The following is a 20,685-nucleotide window of genomic DNA, read 5'->3' as shown; positions in this document are numbered from 1 at the left end:
TCTGGGAGTAGGTGAGGTGGGTGAGGTGGGGGCTAAGGTGTGAATTTTGCACAGGGTGGATGGCCTTTAACTCAGGACTAGCAGGCAGGGGCCTGCCCTTGGGAGACTGGAAGGAAGCCTGGCTGGGACTCTCCTGGGCCCTCCCATCTCCTTACCCATCCACGGTGCCTCTGGTGCCATCCAGGATCTCTAGGTCATATCCATCAGCCAAGCACCAGTTGACACTTGTCTCCTTGGTCTTTCCAGACTGCCTTTTGGAATCATACACACTGACTCGGCCGACCTAGGAACCCAAAGAGTGATGGAAGCGAGGGAAGCCTTTCAGGGCAAAGGTTCAGAGCAGGCATGCCAGACTTCTGGGAAAGGAGTATGAGGGCCTATCTTTCCCCTTGTGAGCTGCACTGACTTAACCACAATCAGAGTCACTAAGGACTGAGAGTCTAAGCCCAGGTACCCAAAGGGAGAAAAAGCTTGCTCTTGAGACCCCAGCAAAGGCTTCCCTTTCCACAGTACACAGCTTTGCTTAAGAAGGAGGTATGGGTCAAGAGTAAACAGAATGAGTCATAGAACCTTGGGGTGGTTGACAATAAAGGGATAGCGTAGTCCAGCCTCAAATGCATTCCCATCTCTGGTCACGCGGCAGCAAATTGCACGGGTCAGATGCCCTTGGCTGAAAAGGTAGCCTGGGTAAAAACAAACGCAAGTTTATACCAGGGTCTGCAGTAAGTGCTGCCAAGAGGCAGAGGTACACAAGGAATCAGAAGATGAGACACAGTCATCAGGACAGAAAAGCAGCTCCTGACTGTGGCCACACAGGCCATCCAATACCCCTATGCACAAAACACAAGGCTCTAAGCAAGACAGAGCCTGGAAGGAGACAGAAGTACAATAGTGAGGTTTCAGAGCTATCACTGCACCCGAGGCCCAGGCTGGCACATCCTTTCTTGATTTGCCCACCTTCCCTGACACAGCAGACAAGGCACTTAGATCTTGTTCCTAAGGTAAAAATCAAGTTCACTTTGGGAGACATATAGCACATGGCCTATAGTTCGCTGGGATCTGAGCCAAAGACAGGTGGGTTACAGCTCACAAAGCAGGTCTCTTACCTAATGTTACAGATTTCAGGTACACAGGCTGTAGGAAGTGCGTCAGTAGCGCCCCTTGTAGGCCCAGCACATTCCAGCGCAGGATTTTGTCACTACAGGACATGGTACGGAGTCTTTCCCCAAGCCGGATGCCATCCCACGTGGGTACAATGTCACTGGACTCCACAGGAATTGTGCCTTCCCCTGCATTAGACACTTGAGTTGGATTGATGAAGGCAACTGGACCAAACCGCATCTTGGGCACATTGTTTGCCCTCTTGAGGTATGAGCTGTTGGCTGCTCATATTTTTTTTCGTTTAAAGATTTATTTATTTTTATATATGTGAGTACATTGCAGCTGTCTTCAGACATACCAGAAGTGGGCATCGGATTCCATTACAGATGGTTGTGAGACACCATGTGGCTGCTGGGAATTGAACTCAGGACCTCTGGAAGAACAGTCAGTGATCTTAACCACTGATCCATCTCTCCAGCCTAACTGCTCATATTTTATAGCACCTACTATGTACCCAGTATGGTGCTTGGTACTAAGGACGATGAGCAGAACTCACGACTTAGCTTCTTGCTATGTTTATGGGATGAGAGGCGAGAGGGAAAGGCCCAGAAACTCTGGATGCTCGTAGTGCTCAGAAGACTGCATGAGTGATGGTGGGGAACAGCACAGAAACCGAGCGCAGAGGAGTCAGGGATGTTCAAGCACAGGAGACGACGAGCAGCCACACTGAGTGCTGCAGGCAAAGCAGAAGCAAAGGCCCCAGGCAGCCAGTGTCTGTTTTAGGAAGCAGAGCAGGTGCAACTGTAGCAGCTGGCTGAGGGAAGGGGTGGTGTGAGGTAGAGTACAGTGGGGAACCACACCCAGAGCTACACTGCTCTCCCTAGTTTCATTACCATCATTCAGAGAGAGAGAGAGAGAGAGAGAGAGAGAGAGAGAGAGAGATATCATGCAGGCCAGAAGCTCCTACTGGCTGCTCGTCTTTCTTCAGGTTTTAGAGGCATGGTCTCTGAACCTGAAGCTCATTCATTTGGCTGGGCTGAATACTCCTGCCTCCAAGACCCCAACACTGGGGCTGTAGGTGTGCACTGCCACAGTTGGGTTCTGGGGATCAGAATTCAAGTCCCTATGCTATTACACAGCAGACACTTTACCACCTGGGCATTAGCTCCCAGTTCCCAGGTTTGTTTCATTTTGAGACAGTTTTGCTGTATGGGGCTACAACTCATAGGCCACAGCACACCACACAACCCACCCACATAACACACAACACACATGTGCCTTCATGCTCGCTCCACTACTAAAACCAGCTCTGGGGCATAGTGTCACCTCACAAAGAAGTCTTACACTAGGAAGTCAAGGTCATGTTCTGTGTCTAGGAATCTGTCTACTCTGTCCCTTTCAGACATGAAATCCTATGACATATGTTCTTCTGTGACTTGTTTTTCAGCTAACATGTTTTCAAGGTCCATGTTGTGCCAGGTCTCAGGACTCCACTCCTTTCTATGGCAGATGATATTCCATTGTATGGACAGAACACTTCATTTATGGAGGTATGAGTACCTGTGCTCTCTCCACCCCGACCACTGTGACTGATATTAGCACAAGCGCTCCTGTCCACAGGTTTCCGTGCACATACACCTTCCCTCCCTGGGTGGATGTGGTGAGTACCTGTGTTCTCTCCACCCCGACTACTGTGACTGATGTTAGCACAAGCACTCCTGTCCACAGGTTTCCATGCACATACACCTTCCCTCCCTGGGTGGATGTGGTGAGTACCTGTGTTCTCTCCACCCCGACTACTGTGACTGATGTTAGCACAAGCACTCCTGTCCACGGGTTTCCGTGCACATGCACCTTCCCTCCCTGGGTGGATGTGGAGGAGTGGAGATGGGCTCTGTGGTGACTGTTCATTCTTTAGAGTGGGAAAGGACAGGATTCATGTGATTGGGCACTGGAGGATAGAGGAGAGGTTAGGATGGGAGGGCAGGGCACAGCCACAGCAGGATGGCTCAGTGATGTCCAGCTCAGTGAAGCCCACCTCCATTGGCCTTCACTTCTGCACACCCCCTTCCATGACCATGACACAGTGTGGCTCTTGTTTTATTTTCAGTGGACTCTCCCTAGAGCTCCCTGGGAACATGGGCCTCCTAAGCAGCCTGGAGACACTCAGCCCTCCCAGGCTACAGACACAAGGAGGCTGACACTCCTCGAGTCCATGCCACCTCACTGCCACTGGTGGTCTTGAGCCTCTGTGAGTAGGAGGGAGGTCCACCTATCACTCACCATTCTCCACCTTGGTTCGAAGCTTGCCTTGCTTGGGATTTTCAAAGACAGGGTAATGGCGGGACTCTGTGCTTTCCACAGCACGGTCACTGCAGGATTTGTCAAAGAGGGCTCCATCTCCACATGGCGCCGTGCTGCCAAACAATCAAATTAGTTTGGACTCTCTTGACACATCTCCCTCCAGCCTCATGGGTCTTGAAACCATTTGCCATCAAAGCCAGGAACATTTTCTTAAGCCTATATGTGTACTGGGTGGCAGGGATGCCTTTGCCATCTGGGCATGCACTCAGACACAGGCAGGGGAGACTACAGTACAAGGTCAGGGGGTTGGAGCCAGAGGAATACATGGATAGCCAAGCTAGGGGTGCAGACCTGATGTAGAGATGAAAAGAAACCGTCTTTTTTATCTGCAGCTTCTCTCCTCCCCTGGCAAGCTCAAATATGCTGTTCTTGGCAGTGTGGTGGTTGTACTTCATCAGTTCACTGTAGAGAAACCTACCAGAAGAAAGCTGGCTAGGAGGCAGCTGGAGTCTGGGCACAGCAGACCACACCTCCACATGCTCTGCCTTGTTTGAGCCAAGGTAAGAAAGGCTTCCATGGCACCCAGCTTTCAGCTTGTTAGGTGGAAGAGGGACTGGGCAGTTCTCTACAGCAGATCTCTTCACTGCATAAGAGGTAGCAGTCTTTGGGGCAGCCACAGGATTCCAGGCATAAACAGATTCAAGGCCTCACAGGATGGGCTGCTGCTTCTCCCTGACTCTTGCCCTTCATAAATTAAAGATGACCCAGAGAAGAAAGCTGGCTGGGACAGGGAATATGTACAGGTTCTCACACGGAGGGAGAGCTGCTTCATTCAAGGATAAGGACTCAGGTCACTTTATTTTGAAAAGATGCAGCCAGGTCACAAAAGGGACAGGCCCAACAGACTGCTACCCATCTGCTGGGGTTTCAGGGAGGTAAGTGGATTCAGGGCTGGGAGGGCCCCATGATGGGCCAAATGGCTGCACTCATCTTGCTTACCTGATGAAGCCCCTCCGGGAGATGATTTCAGCATGGCAGTCATTGACCGTCTCTCCCTTCAGGCTCAGAGAGTCCCCTTTCACACAGCGATTCCCTGGGAAAGCCATTAAAACAGAACTGGGATAACCCAAGTGCTGGTGAAGCAGGTGAAGGAGTAAGGCAGAAATGGCCTTGAGCTGACAGATGCTGGGCTCTGTTATCTTTAGATTAGGGAACAGGAACACCCTGACAGCACAGTGTGCATGCCTAGCTCAGTACCTGAAAGGCTGAAGCATTGAGCTCCTGCCTCAAAATAAAACAAAGACCCCACTCAAACCAAAAACTCATTCCAAGTCTGAGCTGACAGCAGCTAACATGAACAGAAACTAGTCCTTACCTGAAATACTGAGGGCCAGAATCTCAGACTTCAAAGACTAGAATATTTAGGCTGCATTTACCTGTTAAGCATTAACTAAAAAACATCTTAGCAGCTCCAACTCCAAAATGGTTTGAGCATCACATCAGCAACTTTGAAGACACTCAACCTATATGGAGTCTTTTGCCTTCATCTTTTTTGGACTTGCTCACAATGACTTCAGAGAGGGCCAGAAGGACTTGCTTGAGGCATCAAGAGGCCAATGTCTCAGGTACCACTCACTCACCTGTCCCCAAACTGACGACAACACCCATGTCCTCAGCATCTCTCTTCATAATAATGGCAGCCAGGATCTTGCGGCCAAGCAGGGAGGGCTGGAAACTGTTGGTAAGAGCATTGAAGCACCTGTGGCTCAGCATAGCTATCTGGTCATGGAAGGTGCTGCCAGTGAGAGGAAGCTGTAGGACAGGAGCAGTGTCAGGACCACAGAGCGCTGCCTGCGTCCACTGCACATCAGTTGGCAGGAGAGTCATCTTTTCCCACCCCACACCCCAGACATGCATTCTACTGAGACCAAACTGAAGCCTAGGAGTAATTAGGTAAAAGAGCCAGATCCTCCCAGGGAGGTGCAAGCAGAACCCCACCGTCCCCAAGAAAGAGAGCACCAAAAGCAGATGTCTTAACTGTCTTTGGATGTGCATCTGGGGACCTGGAAAGGAGGAGCATAGTTCTTCTGAGACTGGCCCCTGTTACTGGGGTTACCTCTGCGAAACCCAACTGCTCTGCCTTCTCGCTCTCCCCGATCAAGACACGGAGGGCTGCATCCGCTGCATCTTGCTTGCCCTGTTTCTTGCTGTGTGCACACACGGCTGGAAACCAGCGGCCCCCAACTTTTGCTTGGTAAACAAACCTTTGGGATGAGAAAGAGAATGAAGACAAGCAGCAGAGGACCCTGCCAGCTGTGCTGTGTGGGAGGGGTATGTTCACTATGTATGAGGCTGCTCTTGCAAACACAAGGACCTGCTGGTCTCATTTGGAGGCACTTCTCAGATTTTGGTCATTCAGGAATTATATGGTTTTTTTGTTTTTTGTTTTTGCTACCCAGATATCAGCTGTACTATTTCTCAGAATCTTCCTCGAAACAGACCCATCAGAACTATAAACATGCTTAAAAGTAAATTTCATTTTATTACCATAAATGGAAAAACAGTGCCATTTCCTATAAATAGGAAGCGACCATAAATTCATACAATCTTATTAAATTCTGCCTAGACACTGTACTGTTTCCTGCAGCGTCTCTGAGCTGTTCCTTATTTAAAGAAAAGATGAAAGAGTATTGGAAAACATTTGTTTACAGGCTGGGAAGATGGCTTAGTTGGTGAAAGCACAAGGACCTCCTCCCCCCATCAAAAAAAAAAAAAAAAAAAAAAAAAAAAATTTTGGCACAGTGGTGCAGCATGCTTGCAAATCCAGCAGTAGAGATGAAGACAGGTGAACCCCTGGGGCTTGCTGCCTAGCTAGCCTAGCCAGCAAGATCCAGGCCAAGTGAGAGACCCTGCCTCCAATTTAAAAACAAACAGAAAGAAAAAAAGTAGAGATGGAGACCGAGGAATGACATTTGCACTCTGCTCACATAACCGTGTGCACACATACATGAAAAAGGTTTCTCCTCAAGTAGAAATGAAGAAACAACTGTCTTCCCACATACTCCGGTGTTTAGCACTGTCTGATCCCCAGACTTCAAGACTGGGCCTCATGGAGGCCAAGCAAGTGCTCTACTACTGAGCTGTGTTCCTAACTGTCTGATTGTTAAAGTATACAGTTTTAGTTGGGTAGTGGTGGAGCACGCCTTTAATCCTAGCTCTTGGGAGGCAGAGGCAGGCGAATCTCTGAGTTGGAGGCCAGCCTGGTCTACAGAGTGAGTTCCAGGATGGCCAAGGCTCTCAAAACACAAAACAAAAAAGAATTATTTGTCCCTTTCCATCAGGCTTCAGATGGCCATAGGGGAGTGGGGGCAGAGGGAGACCCCACTGTTCCTGGGACAAGTTCCTACAAATCCAGATGGAAGCCAGAGCACAGCAGCTTGGAAACTGCCAACTTTCTGGAATTCTACCTTTCAGCCAGATCCTAGCACACGTTTAGTCTGGATAAAATCAATGGTGTGGAACAGGCACAGCCCGCCTCTGCCACCCACAGTGAGCCTCCTACTGCCTTTCAGTTACTAAGTAGCGGAGATGCCTGGTTCCTTTCTTTGCCCACGCTGGCAGGCCCTTTCTAGCCAGTGGGCAGAATTCAGAATTGCAGTGAGGGCAGCAGGAAAAGATCTGGTAAGCAGGGAACTGTGTGGGCCTCTGCCTCTGAAGACCAGGACTCGGGCTACTCTGCCTTTGGAAAGGATGATCCCTTGTACACATATTTTCATGTATTATGGTACGTGATTAAGCTTGTTAATTATGAAATGAGAATCCTTGAGAACTGTGCTTTCTAGTAAAGAAGCCACAAGCCACATAAGGCTACTAAATGCTAAACGATTCAGTCCCTCAGTTATCCTAGACACACTTCAAGTGCTCAGTGAGTACATTCAGTTAGTGGCTAGGCTTTCAGCAGAGACAGCCAAGACTTTATTTTTATTTTAAATTGTGTATGCATGTCTGCCAGTGTCTTGGAAGGCCAGAAGAGCAGGTTGGACCCCCTAGGAGCTGGAGTCACAAGTGGTTTTGAGCTGCCTTGTGGTGCTGGGAACTGAGGTTCTCTGTAGGAACAGTCTGCACTCTTAACTGCTGAGCCTTCTCTCCAGCCCTCAGGACTAAAGAAAGTTCAACAGTAAGTATAAACAGTCCATCTGAGATAGCTGATGTCTGGAGCAGCAGAGATGCTGGGTAGATGCAGGGAAGCACAGTTCAGACAAGGCCTCTCAAAGATGGGTAAGGGTTTGGTGTACAGGCGGAGGTCAAAGGCCAAGACAGGTTTCAGGGGAGAGGCAAGGAGGAGAAAGAAGACGAGGAAACAACCAGTCCAGAAGAACATAAGGGGAGGGGACAGGGTCCTGAGCTAGGAGGAAGAATGCTTCCTTCATACTTCCTGACAGAATCAAGGTAGGCAGGTGGCTTGGTCTGGGGACGATCAAGTATTTCTTGTTTTCTGAACTGGGAAGTAAGGTTTGCAGTTTAGATTGCTAACAGTGATTTTAGTGGAAATCTGAGGCAAAGGTCTGGGAGAGTTCTCTCAAAGTAGAAAACGGAATTTAGTGGAAAGTGCTAATAAGGGACAATGGGTGGTGAGAGCCTGTGCTCCCCTCAAACCATCAGTGACTTCTTACTGTTTTTCTGCTAAAGCTTGGACAATCTACAAGGTAGGCCCTGTGGGGTGCCCAAGTGCTGCTGATGCAACTAGTACCAAGTTTGCCCTCCCCTCACTTCCTGCTCACCCACCAGACCATCTCTCAGTCCCTTTATTAGATCTGTCCTCCCCGGCGTAGATGGACAGCGGTCCCATGGTATCCATGGGAGATGTTTCTAGGACATTACAACCACTGAGCACTCAAGTCCTTGACAGAAAATGGCACGGTGTTTGCAAGTAAGCCTGTGTATTCTGCTATGTGCCTACGTCATCTCTAGTTACTTACAATACACAACATCGTGAATGTACTGTGTAAGAAGTTGTTACCTTAGCTGCTTCCGGGAATATAAACATTTGTGTATGTTCAGTACAGACACAGGTGTATGTGCAAGGGGTGATGCTGAGAATTAGACCCAGATGCACTTAAAAGGAAATTCAGTCTCTACTTTGTTAAGTCAAAAGATGCAGTTTCAATGGCCACAGGCTGCCTGTCCTGTCCTACATCCTGTGTTTTCTCTCAGCCATCTTTAACTGATTTTCAAGCATCACTTCCTGGGAGAAGCCCTCCCCTTAGGGAGTCAAGCTGGGCCACAACAGATTCTTACCTAGAGCAGTCCAGCCCTTCCACAAGACTTAGCAAATGTAATCTCACTCTTCCTTTGTGACTGCAGGCTACACTGACAAAAGGGGCTCCACACACAAGTGTTACAGTGCTGTTGACTACCTTTTTGTGTATTAATAATTCAGTTTTCCTCTATGAACATATGGATGCCATACTTTGTGTATGTTAAATAATTTAGTCCTGAGGTTATTGTGTATTTTCCTTAGGTGGTTCTTTTACTCTGGATCAATTTTTCCAGGATTTCTCCTTTATTACTTTGTTTTGTGGAAAATCTTAGAAATGTCCCTGCCTATTCTAGTGATTACTGTGATTTCATTTATTGTCCATCTAAATCTTGAATTGTTTGAGACTGAGGTGCAGGAAAGGGAGCGGGCAGAAGCCACCCTGCACCTGTCTCTCCAGGCACTCCCCTTGTTCCTATGTGCCTGTCTATCCACCTACAGTTCTTGCTGTCCTATCACCTGCTGGGGTCAGTACACTTGCTAATTCTCTTTTCCTGAATATCCTAGCTATTCACTTTTACTATTGAGAATCTCTCCACTAGCTTTGGCTGTCCTAGGCGTCCTTACACAGGCGAGGAACTCAGAGTTCCTCTGCCTCTGCCTCCCAAGGGCTGAGTTTAAATTAAAGGCATGCTCCACCACACCTGGTCCTTCTGAGATATCCTTAAAGATTTATCTTTATTTATTTATTTTTGGTAGGACTCAAAATCAAGTTTTCCAGTTCCAAAATAAATTCTATTGGTGATTTCTTATCTTACTAACATTATTTAAAGCATGAAGCTTAATTTGGAGAGCTATTTTAATACTTTCATGAGATGGGGTGCAGCTTAGTTGGTACAAACCCGGGGCTTGGCTATATCCGTACACATACATATGTGGTCTACCACCAGATAGTACACCAGCTTTCTCCATCTTCTTCTTCTTTTTTTTTTTTTTGGTTTTTCGAGACAGGGTTTCTCTGTGTAGCCCTGGCTGTCCTGGAACTCACTCTGTAGACCAGGCTGGCCTCGAACTCAGAAATCCACCTGCCTGTGCCTCCCAAGTGCTGGGATCAAAGCTTTCTCCATCTTCAACTGGTATTATCTTACTATATACTCACAGGCTTTGTATTACTTTCTGTTTCCTTATTAGTCTGGTTGTACTGTAGGAGGGTGATTTCTTCCACTGCACTTCCTATGACTTACTGCTGAATGTGGAAAATCTGATTAAACTGGTGTGATGGTGCTGTTGTATAATCCCAGCACTTGGGAGGCTGAAGCAGGAGGATAGAGAGTTCGAGGTCAGCCTATTACACAGTGAGACTAAGGCTAAGCAAAATAAAAATGAAACAGAATACAGGGTAATCTAGAGAGCTCTCTAAGGGGCTGGAGAGAGCTCCGGCTAAGAGCTAAGAGCACTGACTGATCTTCTAAAGGACCTGGGTTCAACTCCATTATCCACATGGTGGCTCACAACTGGTCTGTAACTTCAGTTCCAAGGCTTCCAACACCCTTTTCTGGTCTCCTCAGGGACTGCATACACATGGTGACATTCATGCAAACACACATAAAATAAATACAAACAAACAAACTAACTAACTAACTAACAAATAAGTAAGCAAGCAAGCAAGTAAGCTAGCTAGCTCTCCCAGACAGTACTTCTGGGTGAATACCAGGCTGCAGGTCAATGCATGTATTTATTTCCATGATGAATGAAGCAGGTACACCTGGCCCAGTGCCCAGGCACGAACTTGAAGGGATAGAAATTAAACTTTCCATTGCACACCTTTTCAACCATCTGAATGATTTTTGTATGAAACTAAAATTAGCTCATAAAACTAAAATGCTCACACTCAATGGACTAGTGATTGAATTCTCAAGATGGCTGACTTAATGTCTTCACTAGGCTGTGCAGACAATCTGCCCTCTTGTTATTCACAGTTAATGCGGATCAGTTCTTCCCTATGGTTGTAGGCAGGACTGAGATACTCACTTGGGTTCGTGTGGAGGTCCAGACTGGTCGATGAGCTTGAACTCAGCAGCAAAGCCATGAGAACGGGCATACTCTAACAAGCCACCCACGGGGTTGGTGTTCAGGTACCTGACGAGCTCACCAATCCTCCTGATCTTGTTGGGAGCTACAGATTCATCAAGTGAGTCTGCATTTCCACCTCCAGACTAAGAAGAAATTAGTCAAAGAGGAACCAGTAATATGTCAGAAAACTCAGAGGGACTCAAAGACAACCGTATTTGCCCATGGTGTAAAAAAATAGCCTGTAACTTGAGGAGGACAGTGCCCACCTGGTCATCAGCTGAATTGGCTGCCTCCTCTTGCAGAGCTTTCATGGCTTCCTCTGCAGCCATCTGCTTTGCTACTTTCTTGCTGGGGGCACTCACAGTGGGGAAAGTCTGGGCTCCTACTGCTACACAGTACTGGAACCTTAGAGGAAACAATGGCAAAAGATCACAATGGCTGGGCTGAGAGGGTCTGCCTAACCTCGGTCAGGCTGCCTTCCCCCACCTCTGCAGCTATTCTGGCCTGGGATAGCCAGTGCTCCGGCCATCTCCTGCTCCCAGTGTCTCCAGGGTCAATCAAGTCTCACCCACTCCAGAAGCCTGCTTCTGAATAATTATGTGATAGCACCCTCAAGTAGGGGGCTGCGAAGGTAAGCCCAGGTCCCAAACCTTTGTGTCCCACCACACTGTCCACGCCATGACCCTACCTAGCCTTCCATACCTTCGAACTCCTAATCTCTGCTTCACAGCAGCATCCACACCCTGAAGGCCCCTTTCCAGACTGCAGCAAGAGAGGCCACACCGGGAAAAGACTTCTCATCTCTGATGCTGCAGTGGGAAATGTCTTTCCTACTCTGGGGAAGACCTCCACAGGAAACACCACACATAAGACATACTTGGGGTCATGAGCAGGACCTTCTTTGGACAGGAGACGAAATTCACAGGAGTTCCCTAGTTTGTGCATACATTCAAGCAGTGTAGTAACTGGGCTCTTCCCAGAGAATAAGGATGTTGCTGAGGAGCTGGGGGCCTGGGACTCTGCTGGCTGAAGAAAAGAGAAGGAGAAAGCATAAAACTAACTAAACTAAAGCATAGACACTAAGAACACTCACAGCAGGAAAAGGTGAGGAGGCCAGAGACTTTATCTCTTCTTTCTTGTTTGTGGAAACAATGTCTTCTCCTAGAGCTCAGGCTGGCCTTGACCCCAAGGTGATCCTCCCAACTCAGTCTGCCAAATGCAGCAATTACAGATAAGGTCACCTTGCCCAGCTAAGAACTTCTTTTAGACAACTGAAAGTGAGGAGGGGTCTTCCAAAGGAGACACTGTGGGGACAGGAAGGGATGGGTATTGGCTAAGAGAGGAGAGTGGATCCAAGGTGTGTGATGGCTAGTTTTAACTGCCAATCTGACACAGCTCAGAACCATAGGGAAGAAGCCCCAGTGAGGTGCTGTCTGTATCAGATTGGCTCCTGGGCATGTCTGAGAGACTGTCCTGATTGTTTCACTGATATGAGATCAACCTTAAATGTTGGTAGCCCAGATAAAAGGTCATGGGCAACGAATGAACTCTTTGCTTCTCTGCGTGCTTCACTGAGGAGTTCCTGTGTTATTGCTGCTCCTGTCTCCCTCCCTGATATTAGATGCAGCCTCTTGGGCATTAGAGTCTCTCTCCAGAAACAGTTCAGGCTTTCAGTGCCAGACTGGGATAGCCCAGGGAGGCATGCAGGCTCGTGGACTCAGCAACTCCCGGTATTCAGCCTCTCAGCTCATTTGATGACTCTGGCCATACCATGTACCAATCTAAGAAATGCTCTTTCAATTCTATATTCTATAAGTTCTGTTCCTCCAGAGAACCCCAACTAATACATGGTCCTTTCAACTCTGACATTCTGCAAATATAATCAGACCAGTATAGGCAGAGGCTATGAGGGAAGGGAAGTGCGTAGGGAAGGCAGGGGTGTTACCTTAGAAGAGTGTGGACTATGAGCCATGATAGCTTCTAGAGTCTGTCAAATCCTGACACACAAATGCCAAGGGTTACCTTCCCCAGGGAACATTACCCACCTTCTCTGAGTCTTCCTCCATGGGACTGGGGGACACGTCTTCTGGTTGTCCACTGTCTTTGGCTTTGGCTTCCCGAAGCAAAATCGACATGGCTTTCACTGCTGCATCCTGCTTGGCCACTTTCTTGCTGCCAGCCTCAGCTGGGGGAAACTCCCGACCATTGATGACAACCTGGAATTTAAATCTTGGTGGAAAGGGATTAGATGTGTGAACACCAGGTCAGGTCATCCCTCTGCTCATTCTAAAGGGATCTCTACCCCAGAATGTTCTGCTATACACTGAGTGCCTTTCAGGGTCTCTACATAGCTCTGGTTGTCCTGAAGCTCAATATGAAGACTAGGGTGGCCTCAAACTCAAGAAGTCCTCCTGACTCTGGCTTCTGTGTATTGGGATTAAAAGTGTGCACTACCACACTCAGTGGTATCTTTTTAAAAAATTACAATGTGTGTGCAAATGTGTAGAGGTCAGAGACAGTTTGTGGGAGCCAGTTCTCTCCTCTTACTACATGGATTCAGAGGACTGAGCTCAAGTTGTCAAGCTTGGTGGCATGTGTTTACTTCCTGAGCCACCTTGCTGGCCCATCTGTTTTTGAGACAGTTTTGTTCTGCAGCCTAGGCTGGCCTTGAACTAGACATCCTCCTGACTCTGCCTCCCAAGAGCTGGGATCACAGGCATGCTGGCTCCCTGTCATTTCTTAAAAATGAAAATAATAAAGTACACAAGAGATGGGTGGACCACAAAGGTGAGGACTGGCCTCCTCCATGGAGGTCCTAAAAGACAGCAAAGGGATTATACTGCTCCTTTTCACTCTCCAGACTGCCTGTCCCGGGGCAGAGGTCTGCTAGGTGCTAAGAGGGGAGGAAGGAGAGGCAGAGGAATGGGTAAAGAGCTACTTTTGATTTTGGCTGTTTAGGTGGGTAGTGTATCTAAGGTCACTGTAGTAATCTGTCCTTAGACTGCTTGTGCAGGGCTGTACTTCTGTCTGTCCCAGGTCTGGGATGAAAACCATAATACCTGTCCTAGACCTCTGGCCTTAGCCTCAGTCTCCTTTGCTCAAGAGTTTAAATGCCTTAAGTTCTTTACTCAAGCTGGATTTTTATTTCATTCAGTGAAAGAAGTCAAACCTTTTACTTCCTAGGTCTTCCAAACATTGATGCCATAGTAAGAGACACTTGACTATGGCATCAATGTTTTGTTTTTCATTTTTCCTTCTTTTGAGGAAAAACAGTCTTACTATTTAATAGCGCAGGCTAAACCTGGTACTCTCAACACTGCCTCAGTTCCCTGAAAATTGGGATTATGTGCCACCACACCTGGCAGCATCTGTGTTCCTTATAGCTGAAACCCAAAGAATGATTAATAGCAAAGGAAAGAAGGCAAAGACAGGAACCACCAAGGATACCACTCACAAGTAAACCAAGACAGTGTAAGAGCCAGAGTGTCTGACTCACACTAGGCATGAGTCCTGGGTAGTCTCTTACCGAGGTTCATGGGATGGTCCACTCTGCTCTATCAGGTTGAAATCACAGGTCTGACTAGTGAACTGAGCATACTCTAACAAGCCGCTGACAGGGTTCTTCAGCTGGCACTCAGTTAGCTTCTTGTAGGGTGTACACCGTGGCAAGGTAGGGCTGTAGAAGGAGGGCATCTCCATGATGGCTCGAAACTCACCTGGTGCTGTGTGGATACTATTCAAGTTATCTGGGATGTCATCTGTGGCCCACTGGCCATTTTCAGAGGCAACATACCCTGCTCTAGAGGGGCCATTGTGGTAAGCGTGAGGCCGCAGTCTCATTGGTCCTGGTCTGGCCTCCTGCCTACTTTCATACTTTACCACAGGTTCCTGCCCATTCTCCACTCTCTTGGAGGCTGCCATGTTGCTTGAGGCACCCGATGGGGGTGCATGGCAGGCAGGGAATGAGGGGCTTCTGGCAGCCTCTGGGACAGCTGCTGGGGTAGCTGCAGGAGCACTGTGCGGACTTCTCTTCATCTGCAGCCTCTCACGCTTCTTGTCCGTCAAGTACCAGATGGGAGGAGTGGCCCCTTGCCTGTAGACATCGCCTTGCCTTTCCAAGTCAATCAGCACTGCGTTCACATCTCGGGCCTTAGTGAGGCCAATGTTCTTAGCCAGGTTCAGGGCAGAGGAGTTTGACACATTGAATAGATAGTCACAGATTTTCTCCTTGATTTCAGCCATGTCAAGAAGCTCAGAAGGTCCTTCTAAGTCAGAGGAAGGGTCTCCTTCCGCACTGTCCAAACCAGGCTCTCCTTGTGGGACGTCCTTGATACAACTGTCTGGATTCACAGCTCTAGAGGGCTGAGTCCAAGTCTGATTCAAGGGTACAAGGCTCCACAAAGGAGGTGTCCCCACTCTACACAGCCTTCCCTTCCTTTCCAGGGAGTACAATATACGATTGATGTCCTTTTTGGGGGTCCTGAGCTCTCTGGCTAGCACGTGGGCAGTGGTGGCCTTCCCCTCACCAAGCTCTTCTAGCCGTTTTAGGACCTTCTGCTCCGAATTCTGACTGATACTCAGCTCCCGGAAGTGTGAGCAAAGCCCGTCAGCACCTCTCCATGGTGGACCCCTGCTGTGTGGGGGAGGACGTGGGGATCCTATGTGAAACCCCTGACTTCTGAGAGTCACACTCCTGGGGAACCCCCAGATTTCCAGTTGTTTGTCTTGGGCAGGTGGCCCTGGGAATCTTGGCCAGTGTCCTGGGAGGAATGGCGGCAGTGACTGGGTCTGTGGTCCAATCAAGGGTGCTTCTGGGAGCCGCCCTTTGAGAAACTCTATCTGCTGAAGCTGGAAATTCCTAGGGTAAGACTCCTGCCCATGTGGCTGTGGGTATCTCCACTTGCTATGTTCATAGCTAGGGTCCGAGTAGGGCCATGTCTGGTGAGGAAACACCCCTGCAGAAGACAACACGGAAGATAGAGCCCAAGTTAGAGCTACATATGAGCCCGTGGTCCCTACAGTTTGTGCCTAAGGAAGCTGTTCCTGCTTTGTAACAGGTGGGGTGGCTGAGCTGTGGCCCATGTTCTCACTAGGGTGACTTTAGTTCACTACTGGCTACTGCTTCGGAGCTCCCAAGGGAACACAGAGAAGGAGCAGATTGCAAGACACAGTTCAGTGCTGGGGGCAGTGAGGGGGGAACACCTTTCCACTCATCCCTATAATTGCCCACTTAAAACTAGAAAACACAACTAAAAAGTGGCTCAATGGGCAAGGGCACTTGCCACAGACTTGGTGCCTTTGAGATCCAAGTGATGGAAGAGAAGTGACCTTCCTCTGATCACGGCGTGTGCAGGATGGTATATCACACCCACAAACAAACAAACAAACAAACAAACAAACAAACAAACAAGTGTAAAACTAGAAAAATAAGCAAATGGTATTCTAGAAAAAAAAAAAAAGAACCACAACCCTGAAAGTGAGGAGAAACACAGGACTTGGGGGTGCATGAGATCAGTCATCGGAGTGAGTCAGGCTTTCTATTACACGGTACAGCACCTGTAGTCAAAAACCCTGTCGTGTAGATGATCTTGATCAGCAGAACTTAAGACTGGATGAAACAGAAGTGCACCTCCTCTCAGCTGAGGGAGGAGTGTAACAGCAGGAGCCATATCCATGTGATAAGAGGGCCTTGGTGATTTACCTGTTAGCCACAACCCTGGAGGACCAAAATTTGGTTATAGGGAAGCCAGAAAGTTGCCATCTAAAAATGGCATGTGGTCCTCCCTCTTCAGGTAGCACCTAGGCTCACTTGGACATGGAGACAGACAGGGTCTAATCATCACCACCAGTGGTCCTCTTACCTTCTTCAGGACTGGCAGAGGCAGCATCTGGGGACTCCATGTCATGAACACCTTGGTGGGGAGCAGTAGTGACAGGATAAGCAGAGGTCACAGGATGGGGGCAGTAGTGATGGTGGCTGGGGATGGGCACAGTTTGATGTCTCTGACATGCTCATAGCCTTCCTGACTCTCCTGAAGGCTACAGGAACTGGGCCTTCTGTTCCCCACCAGTCATGACTGGGGAATCTTACCATCCTAATCACTGTTTCGGTACCTGACCATGGGGTTTCTCAATTCCCATGTGACCACCATCTTCACCTTTCAGCTACATGATGTCTTCGTCTAGCGACCCTACCAATGTCTCCATTATAGAACATGTTTTAGCCATCAAACCCTGAAACTCTTTTCTGGTAGCTGGTAAACATTTTCTACAAGAGGCTAGACAATGCTGACCAGCATATTCGGAACCAAAGTCCACACAAACAAGATCACCCCTGGTCTTCCTTACCCATCCCATCCTACAGGGCTTGGACACAGGTGCCATGGTGCAGAATGAGTGGCCCAATCACACAGTTCAATAATGGGAATTGTAGGAGATCTGATTAGCAATTTGAGTGAACTTAGAAAGAAGACATTTTCATTTTAAAGAAGTTAAAGTCAGTTTCTAGATAAACTCCTTTTCGTCTACTTATTTTTTATGTGTATAGGTGCTTTGCCTGCATTAATGTCTGTGCATCACATGTGTGCCTGGCGTCCACAGAGGACAGAGACCCACTTCCCCCAGAACTGCACAATGTGACCCCCACTGTTCTTAGCTGTTGAGCCATCTCTCCAGTCCTAACTACATTCTTGATTTACATGGCTATTTTCAGACAAAATCTGGCAAATATGTGTGCAGAGCTACAAAGCGGCTGAATGAACTGCAACAGCCTCAGACTATGGAATGTTAGCCACAATTTCTGAACATGTGTGTTGAATACATCTGCATTTTTACTACAACAATTTGGTATATGTTAAAAGTGTAAATGGTAGAGTACATGTAAGTTAAGCTTTCTTCTGTTAAGAAAAAGAAAAACCTGAGAGACAGACAGACAGAGAGAGAGAGAGAGAGAGAGAGAGAGAGAGAGAGAGAGAACATGTATGCACGCACACTAGAATGAGCAGAGAAGAAATGAAACTAAGGAGTTATTTTGAGGAGGTAGGACCAGAGAAGGGAACAGAACATGCAGTGATGTTTCTGATGTGCTCACAGCTTTCCTCTGACTCTCCTGAGGGATACACTAATCACTACTGTGCTACCTGTGTTCTTACCCTAAAAGCCTCTAAAAACCAATCTCCAACTGAAAACAGCTGCAGACAGTCACTACTGGGACTGAGTATGCATAAACCCCTCAAGTCACTGCTCTTTCCCTTCAGGCCTATTTACCATGAGAACTATAGAACATGTCATCTAACATCAAACATGGCTCTCCAAACACCATTCTGAACTTGCCTCTCATCTCTAGGACCAACAGATAAGTTATTTGTCTTTACCATATACGCTCCACAGGTGAATACTATAGTATATGTAAAAAATGCTTTCCTTCAAGTCAGATGCCCTCAGTGTTTTGAGGGAGATATATATATATATACACATACAGATACATATATACACACACATACATACATATACACACACACACACACACACACACACACACACACACACACCATTAAGGGCTGAGTAGGTAAAGCGCTTACCACACAATCTTAAGGACCTGAGTTTGAATCTCCAGAACCCAAGAAAAAAACCCAGTGTGTGGTATAAGAATCAGTAATTGTGGGACTCTTTAGGGTATAGGGGACTAAGAAGAAAAATTCCTGGAGCCCTGAGGGCCCAGTTCTGAGGTTGTCCTTAGGCGTGGAAAGGAGTACAAGTGTGCGTGTACATCTGTAAAATTAAAAGTTGGCTGTTGGAGGAGGGTTTTGTTTTGTTTGTGTTTTTAAGAGAAGGTCCCACTACATACCTTTGGCTGGTCTGGAACTCAGCGATATACTTGCCTCTGCCTCGTGAGTATTGGGATTAAAAGGCATGTGTCATCATACCCCCCAAATCATAAGTTTTAAAACACATACACACACACAGTAGCAGAGCATTTGCTTATCAAGTGTGAGGATATGGGTACATCCCAAATAGCTTTTTAAATTTTGAGGGATAAGCCTGGGTGGGGCATGCCTGCAACTGCAGCTCTAGGAAGGAAAGACTGGTGGCTTGCTCAAGGGCAATCAAGGCACCACGTAGAAACTGTCTCAAAAACAAACCAGCATGGTCAAATCAGGATAAAGAACAGTCCCAATGCCACCAAAGGTTTCTCCTTCCCCTCAAGGATCAGTTTCCATCCCCATGGCTTTCCAGAATGTCATATTCAGTGCTGCACACAGCATGAATCCTCTGAATCTGGTTTCTTCTGTTCAGAACACTGCAGCACAAGTCTCATTTCAGTGCTAATTAGAATTCCACAGAAGCTTATCCAGTAAGCTGTGGAAAGACACTCTTCTAGGCCATAACGAACACAAAACACTTCCCCCTGCCGGTTAGTTGAGATAATTTAAATTTCTCAGGAAGTTGAAAAAGAGCAAGGAGGAACGAGAGGAGAGGAAAGTTGCTCATGTTGGGCTATAGCGGCTCAGGGAGGTGTCAAGGATCTTAGCAGAAAGGGAAGGGGTGTCTGCCTCGGCTTGGGTCCTTGTCTGGCTAAGATGCAGGTCTATCTTCTCACCAGCCTTCTTCCTGAGAATGCTCAAAGCTACAAGAACTAACTGAATAGAAATCCCCAGAAGGGCTGGCAGTTAGGTTTGAGAAGGAGCTCATGACCCAGGTAACTCGCACTACGCGAGCCAGATACGAGGGTGCAGACCCTGCGGGCTTACCTGTAGGTCCCCTGAATCCCTGAGACATTGCGCCGGTGGCCGTAAGATGGCTGGTTCCCCAGAGTTCACTTTCGTTTCCTTGAAAGGCTTCCCCGCCCAACAGTTGGGTCAGGAGGAGGGGTTTGCTCCCAGTAGCCGAGCAGCATCCCGCCCACCATAAGGGCTGGGCCGCCGTAGTCCACACCCACGGCCTTCCTCACCACTCCGCCCTCGCTAGCAGGCACTACACAAGTTAGCTTAGAGCTTGGGTGCAATTTATTTCAGCGACGAGCGCATTTTTGTTCACGAGCGCATTTTTGTTCACGGTATTTTGGGAAACTTCACTCGGGCACGCAACAGCGCCCTCTCCGCCCTGTGAGGAAGTTCCTTTTCCGTGTTTAATCCCTACTGCTTTCAAGATTTACAAGTCTGTCCCTTCCTAGAGTGACCATTGGCCAATGCCCTGTCCCCACGAGCCTGTCCTTCGTTCACCCTGTTGGCTGCCCCAAACTTCATACCTTTTTGTAGATAAAATTCCATAACTCCTGACCATTTTTGTGATTTCGGAGGAACTCTACTTCCACATCCCTGGTGTGTTTGTACCACAGTGTCAGCACCCAGCACACGGTGTAAGTAGGAGCCCCAGATGTAGCAGTCTGGGCATCTAGTGTGTGCTACAATGTCAGCACCCAGCACATGGTGCAAGTAGGAGCCCCAGATGTAGCAGTCTGAGCAAGATGGATGGCTCAAAAGTCACTCCCAATCACGTCCCTCCTGTTGGTATAGTTGCCTCCAGTGCTCCCTGGGGCTCTCCAGTGGGCAGGGCTATTCTAGCCTATATCCCCTGCACGGTGAGTCTCAGACAGTATAGGTGAATAGATAACAGTGCCCTCGAAGTAAAACAATTTGCAGAATGGAAACTTCATGGGAGGAAATAAAAAAATAGCAATCAACACAGAAAAAAAGCTCCATCTGGTGCTATCCAGGAACCTCAGTAAAGAGAGTCACAGTGAGTTAAAGTTTTCTTGTCCATTCACCAGAGAGGCACCATCAACTAGCACACAGGAGGACCAAGATGGAGCAGCCCCCAGTCACTGCAGGAAGTCATTAGGAAAACACACCCCGAGGTTTAACCATTATATGCACAAAGCAGGATAAGCCACAAAACACTGGAAACAAAAATAAGCAAATGTACCTACCTTAGATTATTACACAGCAATT

The 20,685-nt window shown here is 47.9% G+C and overlaps 1 protein-coding gene across 3 annotated transcripts in view; it reads right to left on the bottom strand.

The window, feature by feature from the left end:
• Adar (adenosine deaminase RNA specific) overlaps positions 1 to 20,685 on the bottom strand; it is a 37,403-nt gene that overhangs the window by 2,612 nt on the left and 14,106 nt on the right. The window contains exons 1-14 of one of the 3 annotated variants that reach the window (XM_034499681.2): positions 19,486 to 19,605; positions 14,262 to 15,690; positions 12,781 to 12,964; positions 11,613 to 11,761; positions 11,002 to 11,140; positions 10,694 to 10,878; positions 5,444 to 5,669; positions 5,046 to 5,217; positions 4,405 to 4,498; positions 3,757 to 3,879; positions 3,385 to 3,518; positions 1,107 to 1,289; positions 571 to 683; positions 156 to 283 (exon numbers count right to left, since the gene is read on the bottom strand). In XM_034499681.2, coding sequence (XP_034355572.1) covers positions 156 to 283; positions 571 to 683; positions 1,107 to 1,289; positions 3,385 to 3,518; positions 3,757 to 3,879; positions 4,405 to 4,498; positions 5,046 to 5,217; positions 5,444 to 5,669; positions 10,694 to 10,878; positions 11,002 to 11,140; positions 11,613 to 11,761; positions 12,781 to 12,964; positions 14,262 to 15,690; positions 19,486 to 19,513 — 3,287 coding nt within the window. In that variant the 5' untranslated portion in view covers positions 19,514 to 19,605. Of the gene's footprint in view, positions 1 to 155; positions 284 to 570; positions 684 to 1,106; positions 1,290 to 3,384; positions 3,519 to 3,756; positions 3,880 to 4,404; positions 4,499 to 5,045; positions 5,218 to 5,443; positions 5,670 to 10,693; positions 10,879 to 11,001; positions 11,141 to 11,612; positions 11,762 to 12,780; positions 12,965 to 14,261; positions 15,691 to 19,485; positions 19,606 to 20,685 lie in introns of those variants that run through there. The other 2 variants (XM_034499682.2, XM_034499683.1) reach the window with 2 other exon arrangements.

Source organism: Arvicanthis niloticus, chromosome 4 (assembly GCF_011762505.2).
Source record: "Arvicanthis niloticus isolate mArvNil1 chromosome 4, mArvNil1.pat.X, whole genome shotgun sequence".
Classification (NCBI taxonomy): Eukaryota; Metazoa; Chordata; class Mammalia; order Rodentia; family Muridae; genus Arvicanthis; species Arvicanthis niloticus.
This window is presented reverse-complemented; position numbering and strand designations above follow the sequence as displayed.